Source organism: Nycticebus coucang, chromosome 19, assembly GCF_027406575.1.
Source record: "Nycticebus coucang isolate mNycCou1 chromosome 19, mNycCou1.pri, whole genome shotgun sequence".
In the NCBI taxonomy this organism is placed as follows: Eukaryota; Metazoa; Chordata; class Mammalia; order Primates; family Lorisidae; genus Nycticebus; species Nycticebus coucang.
In genome coordinates, this window is record NC_069798.1 from 63,380,790 (window position 1) to 63,405,530 (window position 24,741).

General features: G+C 34.1%; 1 protein-coding gene across 7 annotated transcripts in view; it reads left to right on the forward strand.

Annotated features, from left to right (window-relative positions):
• CCDC102B (coiled-coil domain containing 102B) overlaps window positions 1-24,741 on the forward strand; it is a 189,630-nt gene that overhangs the window by 19,435 nt on the left and 145,454 nt on the right. Inside the window, exons 1-5 of one of the 7 annotated variants that reach the window (XM_053571637.1) lie at window positions 3,250-3,280; window positions 6,853-7,152; window positions 11,329-11,948; window positions 14,496-14,716; window positions 22,027-22,135. In XM_053571637.1, the coding sequence (XP_053427612.1) occupies window positions 6,948-7,152; window positions 11,329-11,948; window positions 14,496-14,716; window positions 22,027-22,135 (1,155 nt within the window). In that variant the 5' untranslated portion in view covers window positions 3,250-3,280; window positions 6,853-6,947. Of the gene's footprint in view, window positions 1-1,342; window positions 1,364-3,242; window positions 3,281-6,852; window positions 7,364-7,421; window positions 7,441-11,328; window positions 11,949-14,495; window positions 14,717-22,026; window positions 22,136-24,741 lie in introns of those variants that run through there. The other 6 variants (XM_053571635.1, XM_053571642.1, XM_053571640.1 and 3 more) reach the window with 6 other exon arrangements.

Below are 24,741 nucleotides of genomic sequence, written 5' to 3' on the forward strand. Positions count from 1 at the left end.
ATGTGATGTATTTACTTTCTATCTGGTGACTTTACTAAAAAAAAAACACTCATTAGTTCTAGTAGTTTATAAACTGATTTGAATTTCAACATACATAATCATATTGCACAATATGAGAGTTTTATTTATTTAAATCTCTATTTTTATTTCTTTTCCTTGTCATATTTTAGTGGTTAGAGCTCCTCTCTTGTATAATTACAACCATTAGTAGCATTAGCTGTCACTTCCTTTCATTACTAATTTCAGGGGAAAGTTATCAATAATTCACCAGTAAAGATTACTGCTTTAGGTTTGCTACAATAAAATGTTGTCACGTCAGTTATTTTCCCTTCTATTTTTAGTTTGCTACCTTTTCCTTAAATTGTAAACTCGTGTTGAATTTTATCAAATGCATTCATTTATTGAGATGTTACTCTTTTATTTCATTAATTTGGTTTATCAAGTGAATTGCAATGATTGACAATCAAATGCTAAACTAAATTTATATTCCAAGTTATATACATATTAATTTGGAATATAAATTTATAAATATATATAAATATACATATTTATATATATTCATATAAATTTTGTGATATATTACACTTTTTAATTACTAGATTTTTCTTGCTAACATTTCTGCTAGAGTTTTTCTCTGTAGGATAATAGTGAGAGAGATTTGTCATGAAGTCCTGATAATGTCCTGGCATCAAGGATTTTTTGACCTTATAGACTGAGTTGAGATACATTCACATTTTTTTTTTTTAAGTGGAAAAGTTTATGAAAAGTTGATGCTATTTTTTTCCTGGTATGAAATAAGTTATTTCTAAAGTCTTTCTAAATAATCTTTGCTGGGTTTCATAGACTTTTTTTTAATACCCTTCATTTATTCATTTATACATTCATTCATCCGATACACTTTCACCTAATGTCTCATGGTGAGCAGGGACAAACACGCTCCTTGCCTATATTGAGTTCACAGCTTAGTCGGTACAGAACACAGAGTAATTAAATGATTCTACAACATAGACCAAACTCTGCTTAACGTTTCTGAAGGATGAATACCAGTGCTCAGAGATCACGGAGGGGGAGCTTAATCTAACATGGAGTGGTGAAGCCTTCATGAAGTTAGAATGCTGCAGATGAGGAACAATGCCTGCCTGGTACTGTCATTTTCTAGACTAATAGATGATTTCCCAAAACAAGGGAGTTTGGCAAATTCATGTCCTTCCTACTCCATGAAAATCTGGCACAAAACCTACATACTTCAGTAAAAAAAGAAAAACACGGATGTGTAAGTGTCACTGGGCCCTTCAGAGCAATGCCTGGAAATGCCTAGTCGCAGCTTGTCCTGAGCTCACTATGGTCTTCTACTTGCTGGCAGGTATTTAACTTTGCATTTTGCAAGATGCCATATTTTATAAATTTTTCTTTCACTAATTATTTTCATAATATAACATTTTAATTACTATTCTTATTCTGTACTGTTGTTGGGCACACTATTACAATCTCTTTTCTACTGTGATCATTGGACTGCTTGAAGTTCTCCTCAATAATGCAAAATACTGATTTTTGTTCTACCTAGACAGTTAGCTCATGCACTAGGAGACTGTGCCATATGGAAGCGCAGAATAATGCACGCCATGTGTTGTGAAGTTCTTTTTCTCTCTTTTTCCTGCCCTCTTCCTTCCTTTCTAGTGATAAAGTTTTAAAAACTTCCCTTGGGATAAAAAAAATCAGTATTATGTAATTATAACTGAAATAAATTATTTTAAATTTTAAAACACATAACATTTTGAGCAAAGTATGTTCCAATATAAAAATATACAGAATTGAATGAAATGAAAGTACTGTAACCTATCAAATATTTGTGAGGCAGCTATAGCAGTGAAGACAAGGAAATTTATGCACTAAATTCTTACTTTAAAAGTGAGAAATTTCTTGGCCGTGTGATGTGGCTCATACTTGTAATTCCAGCATTTTGGGAGATTGAGGCAAGAGAATCACTTCAGGCCAGGAGCTCGAGACCAGCTTGGGCAACATAACGAGATCCTATCTTTACAGAAAATTAGAAATTAAAAATCATCTGGTGTGCTGGTGTGTGCCTGTAGTTCCAGCTACTCAGGCCGCTGAGACAGAAGTATCGCTTGAGCCCAGGTGTCGAAGAGTGCAGTGAGCCGTAATCATGCCATTGTCCTCCAGCCTGGGCAACAGAGCAAGAACTTGTCTCAAAAAGGAAGAAGGAAATGAGGGAGGGAGAGCGGGAGGCAGGGAGGGAAGAGAAATAAAGAAAAAAAGTTCTCAAAATGATAATCTAAGGTCCCATCTCAAGTAATTATTTTAAAGAGCAAATAAAGTCATGTTTAAATATGTCTCTCATGGTAGTGTCCATTCAATATCCCAAATAAATACATATTAACTCCTATAACTTTAAAATACATTGTGTTATTCGACCATCATGATAATCTTATACAACATGTTAGGGATTATCACTGAAAAGTTGCTTTTATGACTCCCTACTCTTTGAAGTCTGGATAAGAGTGACATAGTTTCCTTAAATCTCATCTTTCTCTTTTCCAGAGAAAACTTAACTTCTCTTCATCTTGCCTGGATGCTGTCTATAACTTTTGATTAGCCTGTAATCTTATGATCTGGGGGAGATGGGCTTTTAAGAGATTTTTTTCCTTTGGTATTATTTCTATTTTAAAAGGATAAGTATTACTTTGGCACCAACATGGCCCTTGCTATTTACATTGAAAGTTGTATTCTAGAAAATACATATAAAGTTTAACAAACAATATCACACATGTTTTATATAAGCAGTTTTTGCTTTAGTAAGAACTAGGATGACTGAAGTGAAATATTTGGAGATATTCATAGGTAGAGCTCATAAGTCTAAGAACCTTATGAAATTTCTGCTGAATCCAACTTTTTCTCTTAGTTTTTTGATATAGTTTAGAGGTTAGCCAATTTGGATTATTAATTCAAAGAATGCATTGGTTGGCAAAATGAAATAGACTTTAAGAATACATCTCATTCTGACTGAAAGATATTTATAATGGCTTTTCAAAAATAAATATGATAATCTTCGGGCTGCTTTCTTCAAACTTTATTAGAAAGCCTGAGAAAACTTCCCAGTCAGCTAACACAGAGTTGTTTGGCAGCTACGAACATTCCAGCAAATGGGTGTGGGAAAATATCACTGAATCATACCGACATTAAGGAGCTTTCTCTTGTTCACCACAAGATGTAAACAGATCTGTGGAAGAAGTTCTGACTTAGTCTCGTGCATTCTTTAAGAGTAAGTATAAAAGGGCTGCAATGGCTTAGGAAATGCCTAGGAAAATGGGAATAGTTTGTGGTTTTGTTCTGGGGACCTTGAAATGCACATAAACATTGTAAATGTTGATGGATTTCATATTTAAAACATATGTAATTTTAACAAATAAATAACATTTAATTTTTAAGCCTAAACAGAAGATAAGAAAAACCTGATCTTGGATGGTATAATCCTCCCCCCCTTAGCACCACTGATTGGTAGTGGAATTGTGATAGAAATTATTTCTTACAGTGGACCGCTCACATTTTAAGTTAATAATGATTATAATTTCAAATTGTTTTCTATGTGCTCTTATTTTAATTTCTTTTAGCTAACTTTTATGGAGATAAGTATACGGTAATGTTTGATCTGTAATGAGATTATACAAAATAGTGGTTACATTATATATATATATATATATATACACACACACACACACACACACACACACATACATATATTCCAGGTTCAGAGTCACCTGCTCAATTTTGGAAAGGGATAGAACTTTTGACATTACCAGTTTTGTGCAATGTTCATTCCAATAAAATGGAATGGCCTTTTAGCAACCTGGAATAGTACTAGGAGTATTCTTATATAAAAGTAAAATTTGCTGGGACTCTACACTTCCAGCACAGCGAATACTAATTTCATTTTTGGCTTATGGTCTCCAGAAATATTTTGGTTTCTGTTGTTATTTCGTCTGGTGTTATCTCAAGAATGGAAGAAAAAGTATCCAATATACTCAGCCCTACTATGAAACTAATTTATAGCTTTCACATGAAAAAGCTTTCACATGTGAAACTTAGTAAATGTAGAATATAAATGTCTTATAATAACTAAGAAAATGCCAGGAAGGCTATGTTAACCAGTGTGATGAAAATATGTCAAAAGGTATGTAAAACCAATGTATGGTGCCCCATGATCTCATTAATGTACACAGCTATGATTTAATTAAAAAAATTAAAAATAAATAAATAGACCCTTAAAGATTAAAAAAAGAAATATTTTGGCTTATTTATTTGGCACTATTAAGATGGATTTAATTTCATATGAAATTTGGGATAATTTTTGGTTTCATTCACTAAAACCTTGAATATAAATATTTTAAAATGCTAATAAATTCAACAAGTGTTAGGTTTCCACATAAATAGTATATTTTAAATATACTATTTTATAAAATAGTATAAATTTTATGTGTGTTATTATGAGAAATATACTTATCCTGAAAAACTCAAATCTTAGATAAAATCTTTTTATGTCTCACAATTTGTACACTGGTAAGAAATTTCAACAATACTTTTAAGTAGAACTTTCTTGAACTTATTTGGTTTCCCAAGTACTACGTAAGAGTCGTTAAATAATGTATCCACCAAGAAATCTAAATTGTCTGAACCTGAATTTGTACTTGGCAGGCAAGTTACTGTAAAGGCTTCAAGTTGATGAGATTTCCAGACAACAGGAATTTTGTTTTTCCAAAACACATTATAAATGATTCATTGACACTTTATAAAATAGATTAAAACTTTGGAATATCTCTTTTTTCCTTTATTCATATCCCAAAGAGGTTAGACCAACCACTTTTTATCTCTCCCCTATAAGGTTGTTGTTTTAATGTAACTTTTAAAAACTTTTCAGAGCATAGGATCCATAAAAATACTATCAAGTCATCGTGTAGAGAGATTATTCTCAAGTAATTTATTTGAAAAGAAATGGAGTTAATTTATCATTGAGCATTATCTTAGAAACATATTAGTTTTCTATTTTAGTCATAAATAATTTTACTGAAAACCTACCCTAAAGTAAAGGCATTACATCGATGTGAAGAAGTGAAACCTTGCTTTAAGAATAATGAGAAATAGTTAAGAAGTTAAAGAGATGAGAAGCAATGAAAGATCTCCTGACAAAGGACAGGTTAGCTACATGAATATAAACCAGGTTTTAAAATGAACATAATTTCTATCTAATCAGATCAAGCGATTTATACTTTAATGATGACTCTTGGTAAGCATAAATACATGTTTTAGAGTGTTTATACTTATTTTATACAAAAATAAACACTTTGAGAAGTAAAATATCTGAGGATTAAATTATTGGCAACTTGTTCAGATTTCTTTTATAATATGAAGTTGCCTGCTTTGTGTGATTATTTTCCGTCTCTATACAATTTGAAAATCATTCGTTTGCACCAACATGCATATACTGTAACTGTCCATATAATTTGCCTCAGTGTGATGTGGAATCCCTGCAGTCCGTGTAAGGATTTTAAAAATGTAAAATTTAACCATGAGCAGTGTAAGGATTTTGAAAAATGTAATATTTAACCAGGATCAAATTTTTCACCATAAACATGTGATGCCATTTGGCCATTCAGGGTAATGGGTCCATTTATCTCATCTTAACTTTAGTCTTCACATTTTATATTCTAAGTTCTCTTGCAAAACATTTCTATAAGTATATTTGTCTCAGATCCATATAAAAAGCATAAGTTTATATATTAATCATTTGTGCATGTTTCATGGGCCATATTTTAGAATACAATGTGATATTTTTCTTTTTTGAATATTGAAAACTGATCCTTCCTTTTTGCTTTTTTTAAATCAGAGTATATGGAATCCTAAATATAATAACCATTATTTCTTAGCATTGTGTCTTAAATCTGTATTAATGTATTTTCTCATTGCTTATTGCTTTTGTTGCAAGGTCCTATGCCTCTTAGAAAAAAAAAAATCCAAGTAAGTTTCATTTACAATGCATTTCTTATACGTTAAGAGAAAGCAATAATTGTAAACAATAAAACAAAAATCTTTTTAGACCCTATGTTATCCTGCCATGAGAGTGCAACTTCTGCCAAAAATGGTTTCCTTTCTTCTCCACTCCGTCCTTCAGCTAATGCATAAAATGTCACTTGGGAGAGACTTCACTAAGTAAATAGGGATGTTTTGGATCACAATACACTCTTTGCTGCTTTCAGTGACTTTTTAAAACTTTGTGGTTGCTAGTTTAACTTGCTGTATATGATTATTAGGGACATCCCAGGGTGGTAGAAGTGATGTCAATTTTGTTCACTATCGCAGAGGAGGCCGAGTGTCGGGAATCCTCTCTGACAAAGGGCCTTGAAGAGCTGGGTCACAGAGCCATTCGCAGGAAAGCATAAACTTCCATCCAGAGGGTGAGAGGGCAGGGAAGATGAGCACGTGGCAGGGATAGGGGTTCTCCTGCACAGTAACCAGATTGCACAAACGAGAACATGGATGTGAGGCTGTGCAGGAAAGGGCACACCTGTGGCGGCTGATGTGTGGGACGTGAAGCTGGAATGACAGAGAGGAGCCCAGAGGGACCAACGGGCTCCAGACCTCACAGTTCTTTACAGCTCTGATAAGGAGACTGAATGAACTCAAAGGATGAGGTCACAATCAGTAGGCCAAGTGTGTAATTTAATAGGAGGTCTTTTAGCAGAAAAATATCCAAAATGGAAGTACCCCAAATCTATTTCTGAAGTAATCTAACAGATTGAGGAAGCAATGACAGTGATTCAAATTTCCTTGGTTCCCCAGAATCTTCTCTGAAGAAAACAAATGAATGGCCAACAAACACATGGAAGAAATGCTCATTGTCCTTAATCATCAGAGAAATACAAATCAAAACCACTATGAGGCATCCCCCAACCCCAATGAGAATAGGCCACATCGCAAAGTCCCAAAGCTACAGATGCTGGCGTAGATGTGGAGAGAAGGGAACACTTCTACACTGCTGGTGGGACTGCAAACTAATACAACCTCTATGGAAAGAAGTGTGGAGAATCTTCAAAGAACTAAAAATAGATTTTCTATTTGATCCCGCAATTCTATTACTAGGTATTTACCCCAAAGGGGAGAAAAATCGTTTTATCATAAAGACATTTCCAAAGTTTATTGCAGCTCAATTCACAATTGCCAAGATGTGTTATCAACCAAATACCCATCAACCCTTGAATGGATTAATAAACTGTAGTTATGTACACCATGGAATACTATTCAGCTATTAAAAGATGGAGACTTTACATCGTTTGCATTAACCTGGTTGGAGGTGAAGAACCTTTTCCTTAGTTCTCAAGGGACATGGGAAGAGAAAGGGGGATTGGCGAGCTCTCATGTGGGCACAATGTAAGGGTATTTGGCATACTTCCTGAGTGAAGGTCTCAACCACAACTTGGACTTCACCTAACAAATACAAACAATGTACCCTAATCATTGTACCCTCGTATTAATCTAAGAAAAATATTTTTTGGTTCCCAAACTGGTTGACTCCTTCTGAGTGTGACTTTCCTCGATCCCTTAAAGCCTTACACCCTAGTTTCTTTATCACTAAGGTGGGGATAATAATAGTACTGAGTATTCCACTGACTCATATTCATGTTATTTAGAAATTGAGACTGTACCTTTATTACATGAAATTCAGAGCACTTTTCTAAATCTCGTTTTTCTTTATAGCTCCTTGTTTTTTAAATGCACTATTTTTCTTTCAAATGAGAGAAAATCTGGAAAAAAAAAAAGTAGCACAGGGCTGGTTTTCATGACTCACACTTGTAATGCTAGCACTTTGGGAGGTTGGGGAGGGGGGCAGATCCCTTGAGCTCAGGAGTTTGAGACCAGAGTGAGATCCCACCTCTATTAAAATAGAAAAACGTTAGCCATGTGTTGTGTTGGGCATCTGTAATCCCAGCTACTAGAGAGACTGAAGCAGGAGGATCACTTGAACCCAGGAGTTTGAGGTTGCTGTGAGCTTGGTTGATGCCACAGAACTCTCACCTGGGCAACAGAGGGAGACTGTCTCCAAAATCAAACAAACAAACAATAAAACATCCTCCCCCCAAAAAGGACTAAATAGTATAGTTGTCTAAGGTGATATGCTAATGACTTGTATAGCACTAAGGAAGATTTTAGTGTTAACCTCCTAGACTGCATGGGCTAACCAATCTGCAGGAATTTTCCCACTAAATAGTCATAAGAGCTCAGCGAGACACATACTACTTCCATCGTCTTTTATAAATAAGGATCTTGAGTCAAAGGAAGTTTATATAATTTATTCAAGTTGATCTGTTTAAAATGTGGGAGAGTGAGAACTTGAACCCGTGAAGTCCGATGCCTACCATCTTACACGTTTCTTTGGGGGAATAAATAACATGTTAAGTAATATTAGATAGGTCGGACAATTAACTCATCCTAGAAAAAGTGCTATATACTTCATTGCTGAATAACACTATCATCACCTTTGAAGTGCTCCCCTTCAGAAGCTATGAGCCAGCATCTATTCCACCCTTCAAAGCACTTTTTCTAGGATGAGTTTGTGAACTTGTCAGACCTTGCACGGTGACAGCTTTGATGGCTATTCCAGAAAAAGAATCACAGAACTGCGGCGAAGGGCAGACCAGGCACTGGTGTCAGTGAATAGATTCCCAAAGGGAGTAGTTTGAAGGAGACTATACTGATACTCAGTGAGGTATGTCGCACTTTCTCTTGAATGTGCTGGCAAACTTGATTGTCTGACCTTGTACATACACTGTAGGCCCTTCTTCTTTCATTTATTTGGTTATGTACTAGTTAAAAAATATTCTCAAAAATCATGGTAGCCTGATTGCATGAGATTTTTACAATGCAAAAATTGATAAAAATCAACAACATTAAAATATTTTCTCATATATCAATGGTCCTGTGGTACAACCACTGGCAGTACTTTTAATGGTCATCCAACACAAATAGTGCACACATATGTATAGGAAAATGAATACTCTAATAAATATGTATGCATATTAAATATCCCAATTTCAAGAAAGTTACCTTGCCTGAGAAAAATTTTCAGAACAGGAAATACTATCCAAGTTCAAGGACTGAATGATAAACCCAACTGATTTTTATTTCATCAAATGTGAAAAAATACATAGTTAATTGCTCGGCAAGATCTCAATGTACCAGAATCCAATTATAGAGTCTTCAAAACACTAGTGAAATAAAAGTTAATGAGACATTTTAAAGACATTACAATTTTAGGATATTTATTTTGAAAGGGTAAATTTAAGTGTCATAAGCTGAATTAAATTCTCTGTTTTCATTTTGGAATTCCAACCAAATAAGTATCAATGAATAGTGAATATTTATGTATGTAAATTTATTTGCATATATATGTGTTTAATACATGTATATAAATACACACGCATATTTATGTATATATGGTGTGTTCCTAATTAAGGGTTCCTTCTGTTCTTTTTTATATCGGTCTTGGAATTTAGTCAACTATATTATTTTTGCCCTCTTCGTTACAGTAAATGAAGGGAACAATTACTCCAGATCAGTACTAATTTAAATATGACTGGACATATGCTATACCAATGCTAACAAAAATAATTACAACCATGAGTCTAAATTATTATAATAAGTGTTATAATAAGGAATTAATTGCTTTGGTATACCTACAGAACACTTAGTAACATGATTTTCCACAAGTCAAAATTAATATTAATTATAACATTATAAATTCTTTTAATTGTGCAGTCTTTTAACAGTATTACATAGTCTTATTTTTCTCAATGAATAAGGGCTTATCTTGTATGTTAGTTGGTGTCATGAAACCCATTCAGTTGATTAAATAAATGAATCAGGAGGCAGTTTATGATCTGTATCTTTATAAAAGCAAACGAAAAAAGTGAGAGAAATTAATATTAGGCACATAAAGTATCATCTAAGATATTTACACCAGAAAACTGTATCTGAGAATAAAAATGGATAATCTTATACAACCATGGAACTGTATTAATTTGAAAATTAACCTGCATGTTTCAAGCAATTATTATAAAGAAAAGAATATCCTTACTAAATAGCAAATTTTGGATCTTTAGCAATACTCCTTAGGTCACCTTGAACATACCCTCAGAGTCTGACTTGACACATAATATTATAAGTACTAAGAAAAAGATTAGATAAAGTTATTTATTATGTAGATATGTATTTTTTAATTTATATGTGCTTGTCTTTTTTTTTTTTTTTTCTTTGGCTGGGGCCAGGTTTGAACCTGCCACCTCTGGTATATGGGGCCGGCACCCTACTCCTTGAGCCACAGGTGCCACCCCTGTATGTGCTTGTCTTATCCATTGATTTGACTATAAAATCTTTGAGTATAAAGACCATCTTTTCTCATATTTTATTTTTAAAGCTTATCACTAAATTAATCATAGCAGGCAATTAATTCATTTGTCAGGTAGATGGGCTTTTGACTGCCAGTAACAGAAAACTCAACCATCATATCTTAAATCAACACAAGTAATCATTCTTACATAGCAAAGGAATCAGAGGCACGCATTCTTTATGTGGAAGTTCAGCTAGTCTCTTTTCATCTTTCTGTTTCATCATTTTAAACATGAGGCGATGGCTGCTATACTCTCCCTTTTTTCAGAACCATGTCTTTATTCAAACAGAAAGAAGCCCTCCCAGAACAGTTTAGCTCCCATCCCCTCAGCCAGAAACAGGCCTCGTGCCTGCCTGGAGACTAGTGAGCAGTCAATAGATGGAGTCGTTCTGCAGATGCAGACTAGTCAGGACTCAGCCTCTGGGACTGGGGCAATGGTTATCCTGTCAGAGATCCTCACATTCAGCATTCCACCCAAACAAATCAGGGTGAACAAGAAAACTGTTGTGCAGTTAGTGCACAATAAATATTACAAGTGTTTGTTTTGAAGTGAACGGTGTTCCCATACATACTACCTAAATAGAATTGGATTTGTTGAAAGAAATGATTCAGGTCATAGGCTATCTCCCACTGCATCTTTATGTTTTTATTTGTATTTGTGTGGTAAAATTTAATATGAGAAATTTCTGTTGCTTTGAGGATAATTGAAAGTGCATAAAATTGTCCATATTTTTATTTACACTGGAAAATAAAATACAGAATATTAAAAAGATGCATTATCTTTATCAACATTGCTTCTTCAATGTAGAATTTGCTCTTATGATTGCAAGGGAAATTCCAATTCAGTGATTATGTCTTCTGTCTTGTCTTAGGCCTTCCAAAGATAAACATGAATTTAGATTCCATTCATCGATTAATTGAGGAATCACAAATCTTTCAGCCGCAGCAGTCAGCAGTTAAACGGCACGGTGAGAAGGTGGCGACTGCCTCGTCCCCCAGGGACACCTGTCACCGGCGCGGCCCCCTTCCCGGGCTGCAGTCTCAGGCCGCCCCCCACGTCTGCACCTGCTCCTGTAGCAGCGAGTGGCATATCCGTGAAGAGCTTCGCCTGCGGGAACTGGAGGAGGCCAAAGCCAGAGCCGCTCAGATGGAGAAGACCATGCGGTGGTGGTCAGACTGCACCGCCGACTGGAGAGAAAAGTGGAGCAAGGTCCGGGCTGAAAGGAACAGTGCCAGGGAGGAAGGCAGGCAACTCCGGCTGAAACTGGAGATGAGAATGAAAGAACTGAGTGAACTGAAAAAGCAGCAGTGTTCGCCGCCTCAGCAGCAGGCTGTGGAAGCTAAGGTTACCCAGGGCCCCGGGTGGCCTGGTTTTGTAGAAGAGTCCTTTGAGCACAGAGACCAATGTCTAATTGGTTCCCAGATGAGTGAGTCTATCAGACAGTGTTTGGTAAAGAGACAATGTCCTACAAAGGAGAACACAAGTAGTGAGGTAAGGGGAAAACTCCACTGAGGACCCCAGAGGTGAGGTGCACTTGTGAATGTCATGAAAGGGAATAGTGATGGGGCGGAAGGGGACAGAGCCAAAGCCAGTGGTGGCCGTGTCAGTCTACTAGGGCTGACATCACGCAGTAGCACCGTCTGGGTGGCTTAAGTAGCAGAAATGTATTTTCTCACAGTTGTTAAAGCTAGAACTGCGGGATCAAGGTGTCTTTAGGGGTCGTTTCTTCTAAGGCTTTGCTCCTTGGATTATAGACGGCCATCTTTTCCCTGGGCCTTGGCACTGTCGTTTCTGTCCATATGTGTCTGTGTCCTAATTCCTCTTCCCACAAGGACACTGTCACTAGGTCCACCAGAATGGCCTCGAGTTAACCCAGTCTCATCTCCGGAAGGCCCTGTCTCTGTTGACAGTCACGTTCTGAGGTACTAGGGGTTAGGACTTCAAGAAATGGATTTGGAGAAGACACAGTTTCACCTGCATCAGTGCTTTTATAGCAAAAATTTACCCAGAATTTTATGTGTAAAGAAAATATTTGGATATTTTTTCCTATTTACCTTAGTTATGTCAATGATCTATGGATGAGACCAAAAAGTCTCAAGGTTTGGGAGTCTGGCCTCACCACAAACCCCTTGTAAAGTGGGGATCATATGCAGGTACCTCGAGGAAATGCTTCACATGATCCACTCCGGGAATTTCCTGGTATATTACGAATCTTGAAGTTTCTGATAATTCTACACAAAAAAGACTTTTTAAGAACTTTATTAAATCGATCAGTTTGTACACTTACTCATTGATGAACATTACCAGTTTTTTTTTTTTTTCTTTACTTGGTAAATACTTCTAACAACCCAGGGAACACACTTTGCAAAATGTGAGGCACTCATGTTCCCTATTACCATGGTGTCAGTTCAAATTCTTATCTCTTTCTACTTAATTCCATCTCTAAATATATGTTAGTTAATATCTTGTACCACTGCAATTCATATAAAATGTTAAGCCTTTCTATCACGTATACAATTTGTGGTAAATAATACTATGCATAGATTACATTATAAATAAAAAACTAAAAATAATATAGCAACATGATTTCTTCTGCTCATTTGGTCATCTAGGTTTTTTGTGTTTGTTTTTTTTTCCAACTTGACAATTAAGTTTCCCAGGTTGTTAGTACTTTCCTGGGAAAATTCTCAAAATTTGGTTTACATTTGAATGAAGTGATGAGGGTGAGTGAACATGGCTCACATGTGTTCCCTGAATTCACAAAACTTTTATTATTATTACAAGTCACTAGACTCTGTATTTGAGAAAATGAAGGATTCTTTTTACAAGTATTGTGCTGAGAAATTCTCAACATCTGGGAATTTATTCTTAAATATCTTTGCATCATTAGTGTCAAGAATAGATTATACATGACAGATATTTATAACATCAGAAATTACTTCTGATGGGAGGGAGTTACTTGTTGAAGAAGTTTTAAGCAGGTTTTCTTTCTTTTTCTTATTTTGACCAGTTTCTTTGCTAACTCTAGGCATAATGAGAAAGATAATTGTGTATGTAATGCTTGTTGGATCACAGTATTTTCTAAGGAGAACAACAAATGTCTTATTTTATTCCTATTCAAATGGTATAGAGAATTGCAATAGTAATTCTTGAGAGTGTTAAGAGATGCCAGTTTAATAGTATGCAACTACTGCATACTATTAAAAAATAAAATTCTAAAAATGAAGTATCATTGAAATTTTATGTAAACTTGACTATTGATTGGGATTTTATTTGAACTTGATCTTATTTAAAATGTACGATTCGGGAAAAAGAGTAATTATAGATGAATATTGATAACGTGAATTTAGTAAACGTTTGGAATTGTAAAATTCTGGAGGAAGTGTGCTGCTTTGGTATTTGGCGCCCATTTTTTTTTTGCAGTTTTTGGCTGGGGCTGGGTTTGATCCCACTACCTCTGGCATATGGGCCGGCACCCCACTCCTTTGAGCCACAGGCGCCACCTGATGCCCATATTTATTAAAGTGTCACACAATATTCTATTTGAGAATTGCCTAGTGAACTAAAATAAAATAAGGAAAAAGCTTGTAAAAATATTCAAGAGCTTTCTGAAAATCTTTTTCGTTTGTCATCCAAAAATGTTAAGAAACCGTAAGTTGGATTTACTTTGAAACTCTCAAGTATGCTGTGACAAAAGAAACTTTCAGGAGGAATTCATCAATTTATTAAAAATATTCTTTACTGATGTTTGAATTTGTGCACGGTTATTTTTAGCTGTGATTAGAAAAAGAAACAAACTAAAAGTTAAAGCAGACCTTTTGATAAATGTATATTAATATAATAAGGTAGACCATAGAATAAAATAAGTTTGAAGGAAAATGAAAATCAGCTTTGTCATATAACACTCTAATAAGGAAATGAAAATGAATTAGATGCTATCGTCATAACTCTTATTTTCTTTAGAAGTGTATTTTTTTCACGAGCTTTCCCATGAAAGACTTAAATATTCAACAGTAATTGTTTTATTTTCTTTTTCAGGAAGAAGGTGTGGTTATTGATTCATTAAAATTAAGTGAGGAGATGAAACCCAGTGTAGATTGTGTTGATTTATTCAAGAATGACAGTTCTGGGAATGATGCAATGAAACCTGAGCTGAGGCTGCAAGCAATAAATCTACCCTTGGAAAATGAAAGAACTGAAATTTCAGCTCTGCAGGTGCATTTGGATGAATTCCAAAAAGTCTTATGGAAGGAAAGAGAGTGAGTGCTAATCCTCGTCTCCCTTAACCAAACCTGAGTTTCAAACCTCTTAAAGTTGTCGATTGATAAATTGGCCATTTGATGATGCATTTTACCTATGTTTAGTCATTATGTCTTAAGAATTAAAGAAATGACTTTCATTCACATTTTGAATTTATAACTTGTTAGTTTTACCATTCTTTTCTTTTTATTTATTTATTTATTTTGAGACAGTCTTACTTTGTTGCTCTCGGTTGAGGGCCATGGCATCATAGCTCACAGCAATCTCAAATTCTTGGACTCAAAGTGATCCTTTTGCCTCAGCCTCCCTGATAGGTGCCCACCACCATAACCATGTTCTTATCATTTCTGGTAGATTCACTGTAGTTGTATTTGAATTTGTAATGTATAAGTTTAAAATATCCAGTATTTTACCTACTTTTTATATCATTCTTGGACTTCAGTGAGTCGATAAACGCAGATAAATATGTTAGTATGAATAATGGATGCATCACCACTTGTGATAAAATGTCTTACACGTGGACCCCTGTGGTATAGAGGCAAGAGCGCTAGGCTTGTGTCTAAGTGACCTCCATATTTACCTTCATTCTTACATACGATAGCTCTGTGATACTGGCTATTGGCTCTTTGTGAAAATAGAGGTTGTGATATTATGTTCCACTTAACTATTACTTCATAATAAGCTCTTAAACAATGTTTGTTATGATCACAACGTCTACCATGGATTCTGTTCATGAATCCTGAGCATGGCTTTGCAGAGACAGACTGTCTCTCAGATGTGGCTTCGACTGGGATGGCTGCAATGCAGGCGTTACTGGGGATTGGGGGTGGGATTATTGGAAGCCTCACTCACTCATGGATCTGGCGGTTGTTGATCTTGTTTCATCTGCAAACTTAGTTTCGACACCTCTTTGTGGCATGTTCAGGGGGCTGCTTGGCTTCTTCACAGTAGTGGTTATGTTGCAGGTAGAAGTCTTAAGAGTGGAATATCTGCTATCGTAATGCTTGTGCCTCGGATGTCCAGAGCACCACTCTGACCATTTATTGGTAAAGGGTGATCAAGTTCAAGGGAGAAGGGCACTCTCAATGGATGAGTGTCACAATCAATTTATAACATGGGCTTTCAGGATGAGGTCACTGTGGGAACTATCTTTCCAACATACAACCTGTCATGGCCTTTATAGAATTCTCATAAAAACCAAACACAAATAACGTAGTGGAAAGAGGATGGTCATATAATTACTCAATATATATATTATCCATTTGAGTTCAGCTTAAAAATATGGAATAATTTGATGCACTTTAAAGTGTCCCAAAGTCTAAACATAATCAGCTTTCCCCTCCCTTTAGTTATAAAGCTTTTAATGGGCAACATCAGAAAGACAAAACAGGGTGGTTGCTCCCCGAGTCTCACCTACCACATACCGGAGAGGAGGCTGAGGTGGAAGGCAGGCTTGAGCCCAGGAGATCCACATTGCAATCAGCTATGATCCTACCGTTGCAGTCTGGCCCGAACGGCACAGCAATACCATCTCTAAAAAAAATTACAAAAAGGAAATCAAACTGAGTATAGAGGGATATATACACAATATATATTATATAAATATACCTATCTAGTGGTTTTAATTTACCTGGTTTAAATGGACTGGGAAGGGGAGGAATACTATCAGCTGATTATCTGCCATTCATTTTCTGACAGCCAGAAGTGACTCACTAATCTCTCCCTCACATCCTTAGTCTATCCTTTGCCATGTTAGTATTACTAGATTGTCATAATGTGAGATTCTGTGTACAGAATAATACTTAACTATTCTATCCCCACATATAAATTCCTAACAGAGTTAATCAATGTTAGTAGAAAACAAAATTGAGTTTTTATTCTGGTAAACACATTACCAATGCATTTTATGTAAATCTATAGGTCAAAGTCAAGTACTAACCTCTGTGTTTTTATTTCTGGGAGGACGTCACATGCTGGTTGTCAGAGACTTCTCTCAAACTCACAGTGCTGTTTCACTGATGTAGTGGTAGGACGAGCTTATAATAGGAAGTAAACTTTGCTATCGTGAGTTTTAATGATCTGCACATGCTATCTTCACACCCTCTCTCATGCCCCGTATGTACTCGATTTTGACTTCCTTGGAATAAATGAATAATCATCAGTGTGAGTAAACTCTCCAATTCTCAGCAACTTTGGTATCTGAACCATGGACAGACTGAGAGTGAGAGGGAAAAGCAGCCTTTGATGCAGCATTGCTATTCTTTTCTCCTCTTTAAAGAAACAGTTCCGTGGACGTATGAGTCATGGTGCATATGTCCATGAATCAACATTTGCATGCAGTCTCCAGGGGCAAATTGCACTATTTTTTCCCATATCAAAAGAATGTTTCCCAAGAATATAGGATATGCTATTACTGTAAGTCTGGCTAATCTTTAAATTCCTCTTCCTGGAATCACAGCAAGTGGGTGGCTTGAGTTGGGATGTGAATGCAGTTTTTTCTATGTTCCCATCCAGTGGGAACATTCTCTTGACTAGTGCCCAGAAATCAGTTCGGGAAACTCAGGGACTTATTTTTACCATAGTTCTAACTAGAAGTTTTTTTTTTTTAATCAAATAAACTAAACTTTATCATTTTACTTGCTTTCTGGATATTATTCCATTTTATGATGAGGTACCCAGTTTATGAAAGCTTCTCATACACTGAGAATGGACATTGATCTAATGACTTATTGATCAACTATTTTAACATTTAGATTCAGTTTTCAAATTTTACAACCATCAGCTCCTTTACCCTTTACAATATGTTTGCCTTGTGTGTTTTTTTTTTTTAGGCTTTGCTTCAATCTTCCCTTTTAATGTTATCTTAATTTATTTCTTATGTAAGAAACTTTGTATGCTCTAATGATTTAGCTTTGCTTTATTAAATGTTGATTTTTTTCTTAATATAATGAGATTTAAAATCCTAGTGAGAAAGTGAAGCAAATTGCCAGTTTAACAGTATTTTAAAAATACATCTCTTTTTAAATTAAATTAGCAAAATATGGTTTTACACGTAAGACATCCAGTGCTGGAAGATGTAATTATAAGGAGTTTGGTGTGCATTTCCAAACAATACGTACATTGCTTATTAAAAGTAAATTTGTAAAAATTTTATTGGTAACGGTTCAACACAAACTCTAGATTTGGACTGTCATGAAAATGGATATACCAGGTTTCCCCGAAAATAAGACATCCTCCGAAAATAAGACCTACTTACAGGAAAGACAAGACATCCCCTGAAAATAAGACCTAGCGCATCTTTGGGAGCACACCTTAATATAAGACACTGTCTTATTTTCGGGAAAACAGGGTAATATTTTGATTTGGCAAAAACTTTTTTTTTTTTTTTTTTTTTTAGGCAAGCACAGGACAAAGTTTACAGAGTAAGAGCAGGATACAGGCCGGCAGAGCAGGATGCATTCCCCATAGACAGGGGATGGGCTTCATTGCCAGGACAAGTAGGCAAAGAGGCCTGGTGCACGCATGTTGACATTACTAGGTCCTTTCAAATAATGATGACAGTATTTTTCACAGTTCAAAAGTGATGAATATTCTTCCTAGATATTAGTGTTTCAGTACCTTTCATTTCTGAGAAATATTTGAATAATATATATCCAGAATTAATTTCCTATTATTATGGGATCATGAGAGTCTACAGGGTATCAAAGAATTGCATAGAAATACAATCACATCTCTCCATAAAAATATTTTTTTGTTCTCAGTTTATCTTTTAGATCCTACCACTTTTATATATTTCAGCAATGTGAGTTCTAAAATGTTATATAGTCATGTAGAGATAAAGAAAATATGCATACCGTATGCAATACATGCTAATATTAGAGTTTCTTTTGCCTTCTTGTAAGCCAACTGCATGTCAATAGTACACATTTCACTTATAAATTTAACTATAGAATTCACTAATTTTGAAAATCTCTCTGAAACAGAATAAATTGATTAGGCCAGAAAATTAAGGATTTATAAAAGTGCCCTCTGCTGCATAAATTTACATGTGCAACGTTTTTAATGTTTGCTTGCATGGAGCCACGTAAGTTTTTGTGAGGCCAAACCAAAAAAAAAAAAAAATGCAAGTATCATGTTGTCATTAAATAAGTTTTTGTAAATTGCCTAATTTCTCATGCCCTTGACCAAATTGCAACTTTTTACACAAGAAAAATGCATGATTTTCTTTCAGGAAATTCCTATATATCAGTTACTTTATTTAAGATCTATAAATTCCTATCTTGAAAAGTTACAAATTAATCTCATTTTTTTGTTTTTAATATTTAAAATTTGGCTTAAATATAATCATAATCAATTATTTATAATGATAACATGTTCATTTTATTTGTGACTACTATTCTATGTCCAGATATAATCTAGATGTAATTATATCTTTAGGTTTTATCTAAATTATATATTAACTTAAAAGGTTAATATAAACTTTAAAATGATCTTCTTGGACTACTTATAAAACCACAAAAGAATAGTTATCCACCCATCCTCCCCCCTGGGACTACACCTGCGGTGCATCTTACAAGTGAAACTTAGTAAATGTAGAATATAAATGTCTTAACACAATAACTAAGAAAATGCCAGGAAGGCTATGTTAACCAGTTTGATGAAAATATGTCAAATTGTATATAAAACCAGTGTATGGTGCCCCGTGGTTGCATTAATGTACACAGCTATGATATAATTAAAAAAAAAAAAAAAGAAAGAGTTATCCAAGTAATTTCAATGACATTTTGGAGGATCCACTTTTATTCTCCAGTAATCATAAATCATTTTTTTACTAATGTGAGCTTTTAAAACATTTGAGTTTATTTTATTTAAAACTTTTTTATTTTTTAAGACAGAGTCTCACTTTGTCGCCCTCGGCAGAGGGTCTTAGCATCATAGCTCACAAACTCCAACTTTTGGGCTGAAGTGATTCTCTTGCCTCATCCTCCCAATGGATCCTACACAGCCCATTATAATACCCAGCTATTTTTAGAGATGGGGTCTCACTCTTGCTCAGGCTAGTCTAGAACTCATGAGCTCAGGTATTCTGCCAGCCTCGGCCTCCCAGAGTGCTAGGATTATAGACATAAACCACTGTGCCTGGCCTCGTTTCAGTTTATTTTGAGTTTCTAGATTAGATATTTGATTTTTCAACATATATTATTTTGAATTTTTAAAAAATGACCAAGTATATTTTTTATCATTCTATTTACAAATAAAATCTTTATCAAAATTAATCTTGGGAGTAAATTGTATTACATAAATGTAATTAACAAAACCTTTAATAAAATTCTTTATTAATTTAACATATTCTATTTGTTTTTTGTTTTTCAATTATTGAGAAAATATTCCCAAGTAGAACTTAGATAAATCTAATAAGCTAAAATGATCAATATGGTGATTCTTAAAACATTCTAATGAAATTACAAAGTTATTACAATTTTATTATATTTTTCAACTTAAGTTCACAATCTTAGTCATTACCAACTATCTTTTAACTATTCTAATATGCTTAAAAAGTGCTCAAACGTTTGATATGCAGTGTATTTAAATGTATAATGTTTGTGCATATACATTCTAAATTCAGTAAGAAATATTAGAATTTTTTTAATTTGCGGGCGGCGCCTATGGCTCAAGGAGTAGGGCCCCGGTCCCACATGCAGGAGGTAGCAGGTTCAAACCTAGCCCCGGCCAAAAACCACAAAAAAAAAAAAAAAAAAAAAAAAGAAAAGAATTTTTTTAATTTGCTTATTATTTCAATATTAATGCTATTCCTGACATCCAAGACACAGCTACTTAGTACAAAATTTATATTAGGGGAAGCAACTTGGATGTCAACAGTTGGGTTGGTTTGTTTATGAGGAATTCTGGCTGGGGTTTTTAATCTAGAGCTATCGACATTCATACGCAGTGTTCATAAAACCTAGACTTTGTTAATTTTGTACATTTGCTATGGTAATAAGGTATTCCAAATCAGTGTCCTATAAATGATACTTTGTGCCATTTCTTTTTGAAATCTAAGTCATTGGAGGTTAAGCTAATCTCTAACTAATTCTTTTATATCCTCTCTCATTTTTATGCTGTGATTCATGCAAATATAATTACATAACTTTTTAATAGGTTCCTTATCCAGTTGACTGGATTAAACTAATGCATTTACAGCCTAACATTGCTTCAAATTATTTTCATAGTATTGCTACCAGGAAGAGTCATATTTCTTATAAATATGTATGTGGCATTCAATTTTGATTCTGCATGCATTTTTTTTTTTCCTCTGTGGATGTGTTTCTAAGATCTCCAGTGACATTTATCACCGATAACATAGATCTGTGTGTGCACTTTAGTTAATCCGAAGTACGATAAGGCTTTAGCCAACAATCCCAAATTGGAGTGTCGCAAAATAATCAGAGTTTATTTAGCTGGAGACCAGCACACAAGTTCTCTTCTAACTTCTGCTTTTGTCACATCTGCTAATATCCTGCTGTTAAAGCCTAGAAATGAAGATGTCAACTTTGTCCATGGAAATAGAAGGAAAAGATTAAACAGTAATCTGCCACACAGTTAGGGCAGCTGGTCAGAAAGGTCTACATGTACAAATTACAACCAGATACAAGACATTTCTTTTCAATGACTCACTCCAATGAACATGTTTGCAAAGAAGAAATAGTCAGTGGTTCAGATATAAGAGGACCACATGTTAATTCTATTCTGTGCTAGTTCTACAAATGGAGAAATTTAATTTTATGTTGTATAAATTATTTATAAAGATCCCACCAAAATTGCTTTAGTGAAACAAAATAGAAAATATTTTAAAATATTTTTATACCTGTATCCCCAAAAGATGAAATGTTTTAAATTGGTAGGTGGCCTCTCTGGCATTCTGCGTCACCTCAAATGATTCTTCCTTTATATGTAGTCACAAGATGAAGACCGATGCAAACCATGTTAAAATTAGAAGCATGCAATCTTCCTATGTGTAGAAATAATACACAGAAGAGGAATTGAGAGAAATGAATGACATATACAGGATAACTGGACAGAAAGCTTGATGCTTGCAAAACCAAATTAAATATATTTCATCTACAGTAAAGTTAATTGATGGAATAACAAACTAAACCAAATTGTATTCATTATTTGCAATTTTCAATAAATTGGAAAATGTTTTACATCATAAACTAGGAAAGTTGAACATATGAAATTGGATACATCCCTAAAATAATTTTAGAAATTTAAGTCTACTTTGCTTTCTTTTCATTCTTATGTAATTTAGAATGCGCACAGTTTTGGAAAAAGAAATAGAACGACTGGAGTCAGCTTTGTCGCTGTGGAAATGGAAGTACGAAGAGCTGAAGGAATGGAAGCCGAAAACTGTGAAAGAGGTACGAGGACATGTGATGGAAAGGGAGAAATAGAAGCGGGATATTTTTTCTTTGGAGATGTAAGGCAGTGGGCAGAGGCCACAGATTCAACATCAGGAAGGGAGATTAAAAATAGAATTTTCTCTGTAAGAGGAATATTTGAAATCTCATGTCAATAGTGGGCTTAGTCAAATTCGGAATATTAGAAATTGTGTTCCAAATGATAAATTTTCGCAGCTTCAAATTAGTCTTTATTACTTAAAAAATATATAATTGTAAATACATAAGGAGTACAAATGATGTTTGGTATACATGCAGATAGTGAAGTAGTTAATGATCAATTTTATAACTCATTTAATTATCCATTTTAGGCACACTTCAGGGGACTGCCAAAAATGGCTTATGCCACCTATCATAAATAAGTTTATCTTACTCTTAAATAAATTTGTCTTACTCTTTCAAATATGAACAGTCTAAAATAATATCAAATTATCTCAAGTGTATTTAGGTTCTTTTCCTATTGACATTAGAGATATTCAGAATCAGCCATTTGGCTTTGTACTTTTCCTTAGCATTTTCATTGATAAAATGCTGCCGTGAGTCCTTCCTGTTCCAATGATTTATTAATATTTGTTACTTAAATAATAGTAATTTTACCTATTATGTGTACTAAAATATTGTACCAAGTACATATGTGGGAAAGAATAATGAGCAAAGAGAACAAAAATAATGGGCAAAAATAATGACAAACTACTTCCAGCTGAGTTAGTGGATGTGTGTATCATCTATATATTTATATATATAACTGTCTATGTATAGACCCAGGGGTATATCCACATACAGATTCATAACATTTACATGCAGCGGTACCTTTCTCTGGGTGATGTGAATATTCACCATAAATTAATACTGGATAAATTGTTTATAACACAAAAATCACGCCATGTTTAGAGCATATGTGTATATACTCTAAGATAATAGATTCTAAGTTTAGCTGGAAGAGCTAATATTTAAGATGAAGTAGTCAAATTGAAATTTAAAAACATGCACTCACTATCTCTGGCCACTAGTGTGCAGTATAGACTTGATAATGTTACTTTTCACTTTATACACCTTTTTATTCAAGTGACATTTATGTAGGAAATATTTTGAAAAAAGGTCATACTTTTGAGTTGGTTTACAAAGCAGTACGTATATTGAGAAATGTCTAGTGTTTTCTGTTCAAAGATGATTTTTTGGTAACACGTATGAAAATCTCTATTATAAATTGCTTAGCAAAGTTACATAAATGAGAAAGAAAAAATTTTTTAAATGGCATTGTACAGTTGGTTCTGCATTTGATGACCATACAGAAATATTATGTTAAACTATATACAATGCTTTTACTAGATAAAATGCTAATGGTGGAAAATTTGTCTACTTAAATTTTGAGAATGTTTCAATGAGATGAATAAGAAAGCTGGACAATGAATGACAATGAATATAAATAGAATTATTTGCACATAACAAAAGTTATAAATGTAGATATAAAATATTAGTTGAATGTTTTAGATAGGAATTATTTTTAAAATATTTCATTTTACTTTCTAACAAGGAATTTGTAGTATCTTAGCAATTATTTTTAGGAAATGTGGTATTTACACATTTTAAATTATTTTTGTAAAATATGATGAAATGTTTTAAAATGTTTGGAACAGAAAAAATAATAGTACTTAGTTACGTGTTATTATTTATACATTATTTAATTACTTGTATATTGAGCTATAACAGACAAGAATTTTAAGCTACGTTTAGAAATGGCATTGTAGGGTAAATATAAGTGTATTCAAATTTCCCCTTTGGTTGATTAAAATTGGAAAATACATGTCATGGAGCATCCTTTGAAACTTCATGTGAATTATCATTTCTTACTCTCCTTCAAAATTTGGATAACGACCTGTGCATTCACTTAAGCTCTTCAGCTACAAAAATGCCTGGCTAAGAATTGCTAATGGAGAAATTAGTAATTGTTAGGGTTAGAAACAATTGTGCTTAATAGACCTTTAAAAATGTATTTGAAAGTCTCCTGTGCATTAGAAGGAAATCATTCTTAAGTTATTGATATTTAGAGAAGAGAAAAAAATTAATTGTAAACTCTAAGAATTTTAAATATAACCAAGATAATTGATGGTACAGATTATACTCAAAATGCGGTTCTCGTGCTAAATTTAATAGTTTTCAGTTTTTCCTTTGTGAGTCTGTACATATTGATTTAGAATTAGATTATGAATTCTGCGTGTGCTGAAATGAACATGTCTATTAAATTTCATGGTCTAGAGGATCAAATATTCATGTAGGTTGCACTGATTACAAATAATTATGGTAACTCACTTCAAAAATCAATGACTGATTCTTTCCCTAATGGAAGAGATTTTTTGCTGTATGTGAGAACACTGCTACGTTTACAAATCAGTCTCCAGATGAAAAATAAAAAGGAGTTTTCCCATCTTTCTTTGAAAATTATGTTATTTTACTTGGTATCATTTTATGGACTTTATTAAGAAAAACTTTATCCTTTGTGATCATAAACATACGCCTAGTTGTGTATAATTTGTAATGTTGTTTTACAAATGTTTGCAGAGAAATAT